The sequence below is a fragment of the Dicentrarchus labrax genome, unplaced genomic scaffold, assembly GCF_905237075.1.
Source record: "Dicentrarchus labrax unplaced genomic scaffold, dlabrax2021, whole genome shotgun sequence".
In the NCBI taxonomy this organism is placed as follows: Eukaryota; Metazoa; Chordata; class Actinopteri; family Moronidae; genus Dicentrarchus; species Dicentrarchus labrax.
Window position 1 is genome coordinate 16,744,167 of NW_026136723.1, and position 16,048 is coordinate 16,760,214.

Sequence of the window (16,048 nt, forward strand, 5' to 3'; positions counted from 1 at the left end):
AAGTGCAAAAGTAGGATAAATTACATCCTTATGGGCCGAGATAATGTTCCACTTAAGTTTGCTTTTTCCCTTCATGAGGTAATGTTGAAGTAGGTGTTCAGATAACTGATTGATTGATTGATTACTGAATGATTACTGAGTGGAAGATGGATGATGGTGTAGAAGTCCTGCACTGATAATCTTAAGTATAATCAGCAAAATGTACTTAGACTGCCAAAATAAAAGTACTCATTATGTAGCAGAAAGACCTATCTGTGATATATTTTTCTGTATTACATTATGGGATTTTTGTAAGGCTACTATTAACTATGTAACAGTTAAAATAATCACCTGTTTCGTATGTAAAATCTGCATCTGAAAAGTAACTAGTAACTCAGCAGAGATGAGAAATGACACAGTGACAGCGGCTAACAAACAGCTGCCAAAAAATCTTTATTCAGTTATAACCAGATGCCTCCAGAGTCTTCCAGTCACACAGATTACTCTGGAGAAGGTCTAAACTGCACACAGAGTCAAACAACAACAGCACCAGAACACAATTGGTCAGTAAACGCCATTTACAACGAGAACAAAGGCAGTTTCTACACACAGAGATCGGATAAGAAAGAAAAAAATAAACTGGTACAGGAGTTAACAGTCAGTGTGTATTGATTCTTCTTCTTTGAGAAAAATCATCATATATTCATAGAATTCATTTGAGTACATCGTGGAAAAGAATATAAGAAAACATCATTGGTGCAACAGAGTATACTATTTGTGACAGAAACATACATATTGCAAGTGCTTTGTGTGCTGTGTTGTGTTCATAAAGAATCCCATGTAAAGACTGAATGTGTGACTCTGACAACTGTGTGTGTGTGTGTGTGTGTGTGTGTGTGTGTGTGTGTGTGTGTGTGTGTGTGTGTGTAATATGGTGAAGCAGGCCTTGTTTTAAATGTGCAGAAAGAGAACATTCAGTTCAAACATGGCTTGGTTGTGTGTGAGTTTAGAAGGCAAAAAAAACCCTTCAGAAATTGTCCCAAATGACTTCCCATCACCCCATACAGTGAGAGTGTACACGCACTTTGATGGAGGAATTAGTTTTTGGAAATGTATTTATTCACTTTCTAGTAATAGTTAGACGAGTGGATTGATACCACTCTCTCTATACAGCCAGCTGGGCTCTGTCCTACCAGCACCTCTAAAGCCCCCTAAATAACCCTAGGACGGAGCCATGCTAGCTGTTTCCTCCCCTGTTTATAGTCTTTATGCTAGGCTAAACTAAACGTCTCTTAGCTGTAGCTTCATAAAAAGCAGAGTGCGGTATCAATCTTCTCGTCTAACTCTCAGTAAGAAAAGTGAGCAAGCATATTTCCCAAGATTTCAAACCAGTGATTTAAAGTTAAAATCCTTCGCAAAGGGCAGGCAGTCATTTGTGACTTAATCTACGATATCGATACAAAACGAGGTTCATGCAATTTTCCACAATCAGTCCCAATTTCTTCTTCTGGTGAAACTATGACCTTGGTGACCTATGGCTTGGAGACATTTCTGTCATCAAAATCTGTTTTGGCAGACTCTGTTCCTCTACTTTCTGGCTTTCTCAAAGCCACATCCTCCCTTTGCAACTACAGAAATCTCTCTTTGTCTTGTGTTTTCAGATGCAAAAAGCTATATGGCTTGTACAAAAACCGATCCATATGTGCCTCTTTCTTCCTCCCCCGGCCTCCCCCTGCTTTGAACTTCCGGCACCACAAAGTGAAGGGAAGCTACCGATTTCATGGACGGCAGCGATCCTTATCAACTGAGGTCACAGATGGAGCCCGTTCACATGTGCTGTTGCACATCGCCCTCATCAATTATTCAATGACTCGGACACACACACGCACGTAAAACAGCTCCCTGCACTCCACTAAAACCCCAAACATCTTGTGTGAGCTTGACTCACTGGTGCCTTCATCCCTCTGCACCTCAACCTGCTGCTCAGACGTCTCAAAGGAGTGCACAGCTTGTGTCTACAGCCTGGATGAGCATCAGTACAATCACAGTAGCATGTAAAATGTCAGCGAGCCAGAACCAGTTGTAATGTGACCTCTTGTTTAGCATCATAAACATGTGACATTTCTTCACTGTGAGCTTCTTACAGTTTCATTTTTCTCATCTGATGGAGGGGGATGATAACGAGCTTTGGTTGGTGTGAGAAGCAGCAGGGGGAGGTTGATTATGCCATGTCAGTGTACTAGTTGATAATGCATGAGGTATGACAGCTTGCACATTGAAACGTGTGCATTTATGGCTGCAGGAATGGCTTGATCAGGGAGTAGAGGTGCATACATATACACACACACACACACACACACCACACACACAATACAAGTAAGCACACTAAGCTTTTGTGCTCACACTTTCCTCACACAAACACGCAGACAAACAGGAGGAGGTGTAAATGCTACATTGAGCAGATGGGACATACCTCGGGCGGTCATCTGAAACACACACTCCATCATCTCATGCTGTACACACACACACACACACACACACACACACACACACACACACACACATACATTTGATGCTAACAGCTCCTTGGCGGAGCTGTGCGTTTGGACCAGCGGCCTGGTGAGACGCGAGCAGCTTCCACCAGCGAGCTCTTCACATCATCACAGGATGAGACCTGAAGCCACAGGGACATATGTTGAGCAGCACGGGCGCATATTGCCCCTACGACACGCTCTAACACTGTTGGCTGGTGGGGGTCTGATTTGTGTGATATCAGCTCACGCATGAGCGCAGTGAAGTAAGTCCTGCACAAAAGGTATTGGTGAAAAATGAAAACACAGGCGACCGTGTTCGCAGCTGAGATATTTAGTTGCATATTTTCAGATGCTTTCTTAATAAATACCGCTTGATAAATGTTGCAGACTGATATCAATACTGTTGCCTGAAATGCTTGAAAAGGTGGACTGGTGGAGGTGGAGAGCCGTGCCAACAAACATCAAGCCCAGCATGATAAACATTGTCTTGTTCATCCTGCAGTCATGATGAGGCACCAGGCTCATGAAAACATACTGTTACTCCTGATGACCCAGAGGAAGTACACCTATGGGACTCGTACTGGAGCTCGTCCCGCAGTTTTAAAACGGCTCTCCACATAAATATAAAAACAAGCAGAGAGTGGTGAGGAGAGGCTTCGGGAGACAAGTATTCCTATCAGAGATGACACTGACTGGGGATATCAGAGCGCTCACTCAGCACTCTGAATGAAACGTTCGCCTGTTGTTTCAGGATCAGAACTTTGACGACAGTGTTACAGATCGGAGAGGACAAATTTAGAGAGATCATGTAAGTGCAGAACCTTTGAAGTAACCCCCAATACCTACAACTACAGAACCTATGATACTGGTAACATAGGAACCCTTTGTCATGTTCACATTGTGTTTCATATAAATCTGGGGAATATGATCCTGGGAACTTAGAACTGACCCCAAAGTGTCGGCTGGAACCTGCCAACATCTGGAAACAGTTTGGTTCTGCACTGACTGCCCATCTGAACGGCACATAAAACAGCAAACAATCATAGGAATGATTTGAAATATGCTCATTTGCTATCTTGCTGAGAGTTAGTTAACAAGGTCGATACCACTCTCAAAGCTGTGCAGTAAATACTGTATGTAGCTGGTTAGCTTAGCTTAGCTTTTAGTGTACAGACTGGACATAAAGGGGAAACAGCTGGTTCTGCCAAAAGGGGATAAGTAGCTCTAAAGCTCACTAATTAACATGTTAAATCTTGTTTGCTTAATTTTATGTTCTGTATTGTGGTTTGGCTGGACCAGTAACTTCCTGTTGTTGCCGCTGGTTAGATGGCAACTGCTCAGCTATAAGAAATAGTCCTCCACACAACAGTGGATTGTTATTTTCCCACTTATGTTTCTGTACGTCTGTCACGTTTAAAGGATCTGTTTCCCCCGGCCTTCATGCAAAGCTAAGCCAACCTGCTGCGGCTTCATATTTACCGTACAGACATGAGAGTGGTATCAATATACATATTCCCCCAAAATGTCCAACTATTCCTTGAAATGTCCTCAATACTTTGATTCTGAACCCAAAGCTCAGCTGACCCTGTTCATGGCTTCGCCTCAGCACAGAAATACTATCTCCAAAACCATCTTCTCTGTTTATGTCAGACAAGGTAGCATTAACATCTCAACCTAACTCACTGCCCGTGAACACATCTGGACAATGTGTTGCATCTACGATTTAGTTTACAGTCTGGAGACAAAAATCAAACATTCACATTTAGAGGCTTCAAACGGATATAAAACACACCATACTGTGCTGGCCATGTCAGGGTGGAGAGCAGCCAAAAGTCTTTGTATATATACATACGCTTTTAAAACACTGGAGTGCTGTAAAATGATTTAGGGAATCGTTTTTTAAAATAACAATTAGTGTGGTTACATCTTGATATAAGTATCATTCTGAATGTGGTAAGATTCATCCTTACACATGTTTATTAATGTCTGACAAGAACCGTGTACATTTGGCCTCATCTGATTACACACAGATGAAGAAATATCATCCTTTTAAAGCTCCCTGGTGTTTTCAGTCAGGCTAGCTAGAGGCCAAGGGGATGCAAGGGGGAGGAAGAGCAACTGAGACCTCACACTTCAGACTTCTTGATTTTCCGGCTGGCGCTGTTCCCCCCGCTGCAACACTCGCTGTGAGATGCGGGGCTTTAGCGCTCAGCCTCCTCCACAGTAATCTGTCTTCCACAAGCCATCTCGCTCGACTCTCCGAGGACCAGCTAACTGTTAATACAACGCACAACAAGGATGGAGAGAGCTTCACTTCAGACTGGCAAATTGGTCCGTGCCAGCAGGGAATCACAGTTACTTTCAACTCTCGTATAGATCTGAAAACATGTGTTTGTCTATAGCAATCTTGAGATTTGAAAACCGTTTAAATAAAGTAAAAGAGGCAACACCGGCTGCTACCAACCCCTGTCATGGACACCAAAGCACAAACACATTTATATAAAGTCATGTATCTCATAGTTTCCTTATTTGCATGCACATGCAGTATTAAAAATACAGTTAGACCAGAGCATATAGTATATATACTGTTTGAAAAAAGTGTAAAAATCCAGTGCGACAGTCATTGAGTTCTTGAGGTCTACATGATTGTAATCAGATAAAACAGCCAATGAGATGATCCAGTTTGAAGAGAGGGTGGGTCAGCGCTCTCTGTGTTGCATAAGTTTAAACTGAAGGAGCTGTGGCAGAGAGAGCCTTTAATGTTTAGTCTATTAATATTCTGAATAATTAAACCCAATAATAGAATTCAGGATGTTGAGAGTGTTTTTTCTATCTGCTTGTAATTATTCACCCACCTTCATTTCACTGTGGAAATCACTCAGCAGCTCTGCGCTAAAAACGGATCATCTCACCTGACTGTTTCACGTGCTGTTTGCTGAATGAGGCTTCCTTGATTTCCCAAACATTTCTAGATTGCACCACAACAGCGATTCTTCACATCGACATACATTTATCTACAAGCCCTTGTACAAAAGGGAGAGAGGAGTCGTGTTTGGGAAAACAAAGAGACGGAAAAATAACAGAAAAAAAAAAAACACATTGAAACACAGTATCATCATAAAGTTTGGATCAAAAATAGTTTACAAGTTACAGCAAAGAGTAGAAAAGTCACTCTTACACCTTGCAACATCTTTCTAGAACCAAGAAGGGGCCAAAAGGGCCTCTGAACGCAACTCACAGGACATTTCTTTGTATCACAAATCTTTGAATTACAGGTATATAAAGCAGAACTCAGACTAGCCAGCACCAGAGACATTCCATCATCGGTGCTGTGGCCCTGCATATCACAGCAACACACCTCCACAGAGTTTCTAGATATAATGTGGCAACTGCTGAGGTCCACTCTAGAAACTCTACGCTCATCAAGGCACATTCAGGACTCCTATATCCCTCCAAAGATAACCATAATGGGGGCGAAGCAGCTCCTGGAAACACATACTTCTTTTTAATCATTAATGTTCCAAAACCAAACCAAAAAAACTACCCCCAGAGTGTTTGCAGAAGCTGTTTCAACCACTTTTCAACCCTCTTTCCTCCTTCACATTCCTGAATGAATGAATGGATGAATGGATGGAGGGTCCCCTCCTCTTTTTATTGACAATAACGCTACCCTGCCCTAGCTCTGGCAGCGGATAGGAGCAAAGACACATAAAACCTGTCAGTCGGCACGGTTGCCATGGAAACTAGCCCTATGGCTGGACACTTTTGAGGACACGCTGCTACTCAATCTGTATGTATGGTCATGCGAGGCAATGCTATAACTACTCAGGTGCGCTCCACGGTGCACGTTTCTGCGTTTTCAAGCCCAATTTTCAAAATAAGTCTAATTTACACTTCCTGTCATTTCCACGTGGCTCAGCAGAGTGCCACCTGTCGTCAGGCTATTGTTGAGTGGTATTTCTGCAAAACACAGGAGGGTCTGTGTGAAAGAGCTGCAGGCCAGCGGGGCAGATAACAACCCTGTGGGCATATATCGCCTGCTAGAAGTGGGTGGCCAGCATATCTGCAACCACAGAGCTGAGGGGGACTACTGACTGAAGGCAAACCACTCTGACTTCAACTGAGTGCAAATAAAAATGGAAGTAAGTAGGAATTTTGAGAGCATCAAAGTCAGGGATGTCACATAAATATACTGATACACATGATACTGTATCTCAGATGTACTGTAGTGCAGCTTAATCTGTATATATTGTAGCATATATTGGCTATACTTGGATGATATAAGGTATAATAAGTGTCAGCTTCTTGTCACAAAGAAGTCTTGTCATGTATAAAATATTGATCTCAATGAGGATCAGGTACATAAACCAGGAATGCTTATAAAACCGTCAATGTATGAACTGCTGTTAAAGCCATCGCTGCTCAGTAGCTAAACTAGACAACTGTGCATGGACATAATGTGTATGTGTGTGTGTGTGTGTGTGTGTGTGTGTGAGTGTGAGGGGGAGTGAGGACATATGCATTTAGGGTCCCTCGTAACTCACAGTTGATTTTTATACCGTCCGTAAGCAGAATAATGCTATCTTGTTTTTATTCAGCTTATAAATCATGGCTGCACGCTCAGCCCTTTAATAGGTGGGGGGCGGAGGGGGTAAACACACCAGAGAACAAAAAGGCAGAACAGCCGCTGCCGCTCCATTTGAAATAAATAAATTTTAAAAAATCCTCATAAGTATTTAAATCACTCTCAGTAGACCAACGACACCGCCTACTGTGGCTCTTTGATTCCACTGTTTTAATTCTGCTGTGCAAACATGTGTTTTATAATGGCAGCCCGTCTCTGAGCTCGTGTTTCGGTCGCAAGGCTCACTTCCGCTCTGATATGAATAAGTTAGATGATCAGATCAAGAGGATGATACCATATGGCATGTTTGGCATCATTAGGGTGTCAATTTGGGAGCAGAAATAAAGGTCTTGAGCCCTCTTTGTCTGCCAGTTTAGCCCAAAAGGAAGTAAATTATCCAATATCCCAAACATCTCTACAACATGCTCGTCAGTTGGGTGCAAATTTAAAATTTTAGACTACGACTGCAGGTGACTTTATCGCCCTTAGAAGCTAGTTTGTTATGTTTTATGTCCAGCACAGACAATTCTTAACTATTTGGATATTACTTAACAAAACAATCTTAACTCAGGGCTTCTTCTGGTGCTTTTGGCCATATCACATGGTCTTCATCAGCAGATTGAGTTTGCTCAGTTGCTATGAAATGAGAGAAACTCTGAACATCTACAGTTCCACGACAACTGATAAAACTGATGAAGACTGTGGTTGAAAGCTCCAAAACAAGCGATTAAAGGAACCTTGAGTTGGAGTTTGTAGTTTGGGATATACCTAAAGTACTTCCACGCTCGGACGTAAGAATTTGTACTTTTTGTCGTAATGTAATACAAAATGCACTAAATTATCCATTTTGCGCTGACAGTTAAACAAATGGGGACACAGTAATGAGCACCAAAATAAAAACCATGAAAACTGATGAGGAAGCAGGAGAGAGAACAGAGTTTTCGGGGGGGCGACCCACTCACTAACTCGTGTCCGGACACTTTGTAAACTTGAGGCAGGGTGTTTTTATTTTCATGTTCTACAGCATAACATTGTGTACAAAATGGAGTTAATATGATCAGAAGACACATGGGAGAAACAGCAGCACTGTATGGGAATATAGCACCTCCATTTCTCCCCCGCCGCGGCTACAGCACCAGTATGTACAGTATGCAGAGACAGACCTGGGCTGAGTGTCTTTGAAAAGCCCCTTTAATGCGAAGGCCATCTTTGTGCCATTGGCAGTGAATGGAACCAAGGTGTTACTCAGTACAACGAATGCAGGTCAGGACACAGTCCACAAACAAATCCCAGACTTCCTCACTGAACTATAAGGAGGTGTACAGGTTTGAGAAATATGGCAGCAAATATCCTTTTGAGGTCATTTGGATTTTCCCTAAAGAAGGGCGTGAGCTTAGCTTATTTTGGCCGAATCTTACTACAAGCCATTTTATCAACACAACGCTGAGCTAGGATCAGCGTCAAATGAGAACTTCTTTTAAAATTAGCTGCCTGGAGATGCTGCCTCTTACAATATCCAGTCTTGCCAGAACCTGTGAATAGTCTGAACTACTGTCGGGACTTGTTCCTGGACAGAACCCTGACAGAATCTGATTGGCTGCCAGATTTTTCCCCACACCAATGGAGGTCCGAACGCAAACATGAAGCACCACAATGATGGAGAAAGGGCAGTGTGGAGTGCATGGAATAAAAATAAAAAACCAGTCACATCCAGCCACTGAGGTCTGGAGCAACAAAAACATCCTTGAACCCCCCTAACGTGTGTTTGTCAGGAGCCCGCAGTGGACTCGACCTGCACACACCTTGGCAGGGAAACGCCACAGGCCATTTGATAAAGGTGTGTAACTCCTTGAGAGGAGCGAGAGTAACGCTTGGGGGATGAGGGGAGCAGAGCACCGTGCTTCAGTAGCAGCCCGCGTACTTTGCCGGGGGGGCTCCTTCACATTCAGACACGGAAGCATGTGACCGCGCACGTGAGCGAAAACACACCGAGATGTCAATCAAACTAATTGCAAGTGGGCTTGCATGACACCAGGAGAGGAGAATGGGAAATAAGATAAAGGTTTTAATCAACTATGGTTTTGGACCGCTTAGCAGTGCCAGCAGCGGGGAGTGCGACGTGAAGGAGCTCCGGGCAGAAGCGTGCGGGTCACACTCACTGAAAAGAGCATAATAAGCTTGGCTTGCAGTGAGAATTATTCCTGGGCTCCCTCTTACAGTTGAAATAGCCACAAACATTTCCTTCAGCAGAACATGAAAACAAAATTCATAAACAGTATATATATATTTATATATATATATTCATATTCATATGAAAAAAAAAAATAAAATAAAAACAGCCAAATCAATGTCTTTTTTTTTGCTTTGAATCTAAACATGTTTTTTCTTTACCTATATATAGATTTATCTTTTCTTAAACAATAATATGTTCACATAATACAATGACAAATCAGTTTTGAGATAATCTAAATATTTCTTACTGAAACATCAATGTAATGACATGGAAGAGTGACTTTAAGGCTATCTCTATATTCAAAACAACATTAGCCCGAGAGGTTGAACGGTGCATTATTTCCTCACGCGATGTCATACTTGACTCTGTCTTGTTCATAAGGTGGCAGATGCAATGACCGAGCTAACTGGTCATAAACATGGAGCTTAGAGAAAATATGAGAACTACATATATACATGAACAGACAAAGAAAAAAAAAAATAGACAAAATAGAAACAGTTGAGCAAACATAACCGAGCTACGATTTTCAGGTGTGGAAGTACTGTGTATTAATGGGGGAGCATGTGAGTTTATTAGCTGGTGTTGGTTCTCAATAATTCTGGTGTAAAATGATCTTGTGTGTGCGACAGAAATACCAATAAAGATTTCAGCGTGCATTCAAACACATTTCATATAATGCAGATAATAAATGCAGAAACAGAATCACAATGTGCCTGTTGGTAGAAACATTTGTCACAGGACATTTCTTTCAATAGGACTGAATTGTAATAAAGTAGAACACAGCCCCAGGTGAGACAAGAGTTGGTCCATTTATCACTACGAAGTAAACATCTGTAAACTATTTGGCCTTGATTTTGTTTCCTGCCTTTGAGCCAACAAGGAGGCTGGAATTCAAATGAACACACTCAAATGACAAATCAGATAGCCACATTATTTCTACCAATCGCATTCTTTACCTCTTTTTTTCTCGAGGGTAACAAGTTTACGTGTCGAGCCAAAGCTTTGCTTGCATATTGCAAAGTGAATGGAATGTGCAGGGCACATTTATAACGAAGGAGTGACCTAATTAAGTGCTTATAACTTATTCCGCCCTTCTCCAAAACTCTTGGAGCAAATAATGGTTCAGAAAAGGGAAGTAGCCACATCTGGGTGGTCAGATATTTTTTTTGCTGTTACTTCCTTTTATAACCAGTTAAGTTAAAAATAAAGAGGGCTAGTGGAACATAAAAACATTTTCAACTCTCTAGAAATCAACCACAAATGTACCAAGTGCTCTGTTACACACATATAGTGCAAGTGCCTCGCTTTGGGTTTTTAGCCCTCCTCCTTTGGTTGACAGATCATCAAGATGCGCCTCTGTGGCGTTCGTAAACACAAAGATATTTTGTTCCCTTTGGGAAGGTGTAAAATTGAGGAGGAGGGCGATCTGTCTCTGTATCTTTTTATGGCCTTGCACGCTGCTGACTTCATGGTTCCAGTGCTGTCAGGAAGGTCTTTTAACACATTTTCTGTGGCAGGTGGTAGGTAAACAGTCTAGGTTTTGCCAAAAATGTAAAATAAAAAGAGAGAAAAAAAACAACATCAACAACAGTAAACATGGCACCTTAACAAAAACCAAAAACATAAAGAATAAGATAAAGTCGTTTTTGGTTGCAAAGTTGTCATGTGTAAAGCAAGAGAGAGAAGCTATTGAGTTAGTGCTGTATTCAGTTTAACGCCAAGTGTTAGCTGCTGGTTTTTGCTTTCTTTAGAATCACATCCCTGATAAAACAAAGAAAATGAATCAACTGGATAAAAACGTGACATAGAAAACAGTTCCTGTCTTCTGCTTTGATTGTGTGTGTGAATGCTGTTTTTATGTTGTAAATCACTGGCATGGTCCATCTGCTTTCCCTGACTGTAAATTGTATCTTTTTTGCATTGATCATTCACCTTGTGTGTCTCTATTCCTCCCTTTCTTTCTATGTGTTAACCCACCCTTCCCGGCTCTGCTGTACATTCCCTCTGGGCTGTCAGGAATGAAGAGCAGGTAAAGAACCGGGAGAAGCTGTGGTGTCAGTGATAAAAGATCACCTCAAAAAGTCCAGAAATAAAACAAGAGATGAACAAGTTGAAGTCAGAACAAAAACTGCGAGCATTACCTCCATGCTTTTTCATAAAGTTCTTCAAAAACTGAAGCAAAGAGGCCCATTCTTCTTTTGGATAAAAAAGTTTTTTGACAAAACACAAAAAAGCTTTTGGCCTTCTTTTCTGGACCCCTTCTTTGACCAGACTTTCCATTTAAAAACCAGAGCTTTACAAAACATAGAAAGATGCAACACTGAACCCAACATAAAAAACATAAGAGGAGATCTATTTTTTTCTTTTTTCTACACTGTTTAGCTGCACTGGGGTTTCCCCAAAAGCGGGAATGATGGGAATGGCGAGGCAGTACTGAGAATCCTGGACGGCAATGTAAAAAGGGGACTCCGCTGTCCTTTGGTTCCTTCCACAGCTGGAATGGTTCAGTGAAGCTGAGGAGGGTGACGACAGGGGGCGAAGCTGGACCTTGATGGACAGTTGCGACTTTGAGTTGAAGAAAACCAAATGCATGCAAAATGATGCCCCTCCCCCAGTTCTCCGGCGAAAAGGCAGCAGAGCCTGTTGGCGTGGCGCGCTGCGATGTTGGCGAGGAAACGCTCAGTCGGTGAATCTCTGGCAGGCCTTTTTCCAGCGGCAGGCGGTGCACCACATGTCGCGGTTCTCCATCCCGTATACCTTACGGCACTTCTTCCCTTCTCCACGCACCTTCCGACTGGGGAGGAGAGATGGAGAATAACAGATGAAATGGCAAATTCTTATGTTTTAATTATTAATATGATCATCAATCATGCAGAGAGAAAAAAAGAAACTGAAACAGATCTAAATGAAGTGACACTTTAGACTCTCATAGAGATGGATGCACAAACAGATCATTTTGAGAAATGATTTGCCTTCTTGCTGAGCGTTAGATGAGAGAAGATCAATACCTTTTGAGCTAGCTGTTTCCCCTTGTTCCCAGCCATAATGCTAAGCTCAAACCAAAGCTAAACAGCTGTGGCGTCATATTTAACGTACAGACATGATAACAGTAATCAAACGTCTCATTGAACTGAACTGATCAAAGCTTCTTTTTAATTGAGAGTTATTGAGCTTATTTGTGAGAGTCAATATTCCATCTTTCACATGAGGTTATTTTCAGTCAGTAAGGTTTAATGCAAGTAGAAAACCAGCATTGGATGCCTTTCTTGGTAATATCTAACATGAGCTTTCAATTTGTTGGCCTTTAAAAGGTCCAATGTGAAACATTAAGGATGATCTATTGGCCGAAATTTAATATAATATGCATAACAATGTTTTCATCAGTGTATAATCACCTGAATATAAGAACTGTTTTTGTTACCTTAGAATGATCCGTTTTTATCTACAGTCAACGAGTCCGGCGAGTTGAACTACCATGTTTCTACAGTAGCCCAGAGGGGACAAACCCTGGCTCTAGATGGGGGCCGTTGTGTTTTTTGTGCGTTTTGTTACCACCATAGTTTCTCCTTCGCACTTGGAAGGTGAGGGTGAAGTAGAGAGTTGCGATCTGCAATTACATTGCTAGATGCCACTAAATCCTACACACTGGACCTTTAATTGAAGCTATAAAGGTAATGTCACATAAGACTCAGCAAGCAGTCAGGATTCAGTACCTGAGGGCGGTGGTTGCTCTGGGAGGGGACGAGAGGACGGCGATGGTCTGGGAGCGCTGTTCACCGAAGCTCTGGCTTTTGCTGGGCGACACCTGAAGAAGGAAGACATGAGATTGTGATTATAAGAACTAAAATGGAACCGTGTCTGGTTGGTGTTCCACGTGCATTAAAGTTTCCTCACCGAGTTCCCAGTGAAAGTGACGGGCGGTGACTGCCAGGAGATGCTAAAGCTGGAGCTGTTGGTGGGAGTGAAGCTGGTAGAGGCTGAGCCGGCAGAGTTACTGTTGCTGGACGGGATGGACACGGGAGCCGTGGCCTGAGGGCAGAGGTCAAAGGTCAAAAAAGCAGTATTATCAAAATGGAAGAATGTATGTTGAGTATTTCTTCCCCTCCCCAAAGAAGTTTTCATTCTCAAAGCTCCGACTCCGCTTGGTTTGCTTCGGTTTGAAGCACTTTGAGTTTCAAACAGTTTTTGGTTTTCTATTATTGGTGTGGCTGAAAAAGAAAGCTTGTGGAGTAGTATCTAGAGCTGTGTCAAGGCCTTTTATTTTAATTCATTTAAACAATAGACGTCACTCTAAAATAATTTTGCTCCTTGCAATTCCTTCGACAAATGTTTAAACACAAGTGAGTGCCTCCAAATTGCTCCCGTCATTCACAAATTGTAATGTTTTGTTGCACTAAATGTCTAAAGATTTTGAGAGCAGCTTTAGGTGTCTCAATTTAACACTAATAACTTGTGTTACTGGTAAAACATGCAGCTATACACACGTAGCTGTCACATTCAGACTCATAGATTAATATGACAGATCTTGGTTAGAATTGATTTAGTGTGTCATTATTCCGTCTCCAATTACTTGTTCAAACTCGCTGCTGTGTGTTTTTGTAAACACTGTGACACATAATCAGGATAATGAGGACCCTGATAGTAGTGTGTGAGAGAAAATATGTGCATTTTGTGTGTGGCCTTATAAGTGTGTTGTGGTGTGTATATTGATCCACAGAGTGCATCGATCCCTTTATCTTGTGTGCTGTACACTGGATTTACCTGGTAGGCGTGGTCCGTGTGGATGAGGTAGAGTGCGCTAGGCGCAGAGCGGCTGAGCGGGGTGGTGCCGCTAGCGTGAGGCTCCTTGGTGTCAGAAGACTGCGGAGGTCTGTGGGAGTCCGGCAGCTGGCTGAGAGAAGGGAGAGGAGAGGGGGGAGGAGGAGGGGGAGAGAGGACGGATGGGGACACGGGGGACAGGCTGCTCAGCCCGTCGGCCACCGAGTCCGTATTGAGCTTGATCTCCGTGTAGTAGAAATCCTCCTCGCCGTCGCTGCAGTCCGAGTCACAGTTACGCCTAAAAACATATGAAAATATTTAGAGAGAAATAAGGACAAATTCCCATTAGAATGCTGGTTTTCTACATGTACGGTGTAAAGCAAAACACGTCAGTGCATTTACACACAACCCCCGTCCCCTTCTTCAACATTAACGTCACTCCCCGACCAACAAAACACTGTCACCTGCAGTTAATCAGTGTAATACAGAGCGGCCTCAGTTTAACTGAATGTCAGTATAAATGTGTGATATCATTGTTCTCCACTTGGCTCATTTTCCTTTCACCTGTCACCTCCTTGCTCACACCCAGAGCAGGAAGTGTTAACATAGTGATAATTCATCAGCTGTTAATCTGCTGCTTTGGCAACAAAGCTGATTGAGGGGTCACAGATGTTTGGAGGTTTTGAGTGAACTGTAGCTAAGGTATGCAGGTGTGTGTGTGTGTGTGTGTGTGTGTGTGTGTGTGTGTGTTTTGGTGACTTACCCCAGGTGGATGGTACGGATGTGTCTCTGGATACCAGCAGCTGTACTCAGCACCTTACCACAGTTCTTCCACAGGCATTTGAACATCACCTTCATGGAGTTCTGTGACAAACACACAAAGTAAGAAAACACAGGATAACACAAATAATTCCATGTTGACAGAAAGACGTATGGTTATTTTAGGTGTTAGGCTGATACTCTCATGTAACCACAGAGCAAACGACAAGAAATCCCAACCAACCAGATTTCTCACTTTGGAGGACGTGACCTTTCTTATCTGACACCATCATCACTGACACCACCAAAGGGTGCAGTAAACTCCCAGGGCTGTTGTCTCATAATATATGCATAAAACTCACTCATTCAATTAATCTCTAAACTAGAGAAGGGGAGAAACATCTGGTATTTCCCCCCCAGGGTTGATCAACTATACAAAATCACGTCTTCGTCATTATCAGGCAGGTAGGAGAATGTTTCAAGCACCTCAAGTGACTGCATAACTTATAGTACAAGCATATGAATTGCTCAATGTAACTGAGTCTTTTTTTCTTACTGACTGTGTTTAAAGAGTCAGTTTAGGATTTAGTTTAAATTAATGAAATAAAAATGTTTCTCACTATGCTGAAACTCCGGGAGCTCTCTGAAAAACCCTTAAATGCAAAACACATCAATTGCATTGTGGAGCTTTCATTTGATGTGAATGGGAATTTGAGCAACAGATGTGTCATACAGACAGAAGAAGCTTGTGGGGTACAGCAGACGGGACGTGCCGGCCTCAGGAACAAAAATGATGCAGATTTTCACCGGGAAACTGGACATTGATATATCCTGTAAGTATTTTTTAATATACTTTGTTTCTGTTTTCGAGAGCACAGTAGAAAGTTGACAACAACTGAAGAGACAAAAGCAAGATGAAATAGAACCAAAAAATGGTTGTTCTTCTACTAATACATTTGAATCATGTCATGTTGCTAACGCTGTCAAACTTCACTTTAGTAAAAAGTGAATATTTACTGTACACTGACAACAAAGGAATTAAACAACTTCACACTACACACTCCTTCATCTTTGTTATAGTTTGAACGCGCGCACACACTCAGCTTTATTGTAACAACACACATTTATCTCAGAGCCGAGTGAGGCTGAATAACAGTAAGA

The 16,048-nt window shown here is 42.2% G+C and overlaps 1 protein-coding gene across 3 annotated transcripts in view; it reads right to left on the reverse strand.

Moving 5' to 3' along the window:
* Window positions 1-9,641: 9,641 nt before the first annotated feature.
* The window catches only part of znf704 (zinc finger protein 704), a 45,520-nt gene continuing 39,113 nt past the window's right edge, over window positions 9,642-16,048 (reverse strand). For all 3 annotated transcript variants that reach the window (XM_051391397.1, XM_051391399.1, XM_051391396.1), the window contains exons 5-9: window positions 14,892-14,992; window positions 14,132-14,426; window positions 13,265-13,399; window positions 13,084-13,175; window positions 9,642-12,164 (exon numbers count right to left, since the gene is read on the reverse strand). In XM_051391397.1, the coding sequence (XP_051247357.1) occupies window positions 12,050-12,164; window positions 13,084-13,175; window positions 13,265-13,399; window positions 14,132-14,426; window positions 14,892-14,992 (738 nt within the window). In that variant the 3' untranslated portion in view covers window positions 9,642-12,049. The remainder of the gene's footprint in view (window positions 12,165-13,083; window positions 13,176-13,264; window positions 13,400-14,131; window positions 14,427-14,891; window positions 14,993-16,048) is intronic.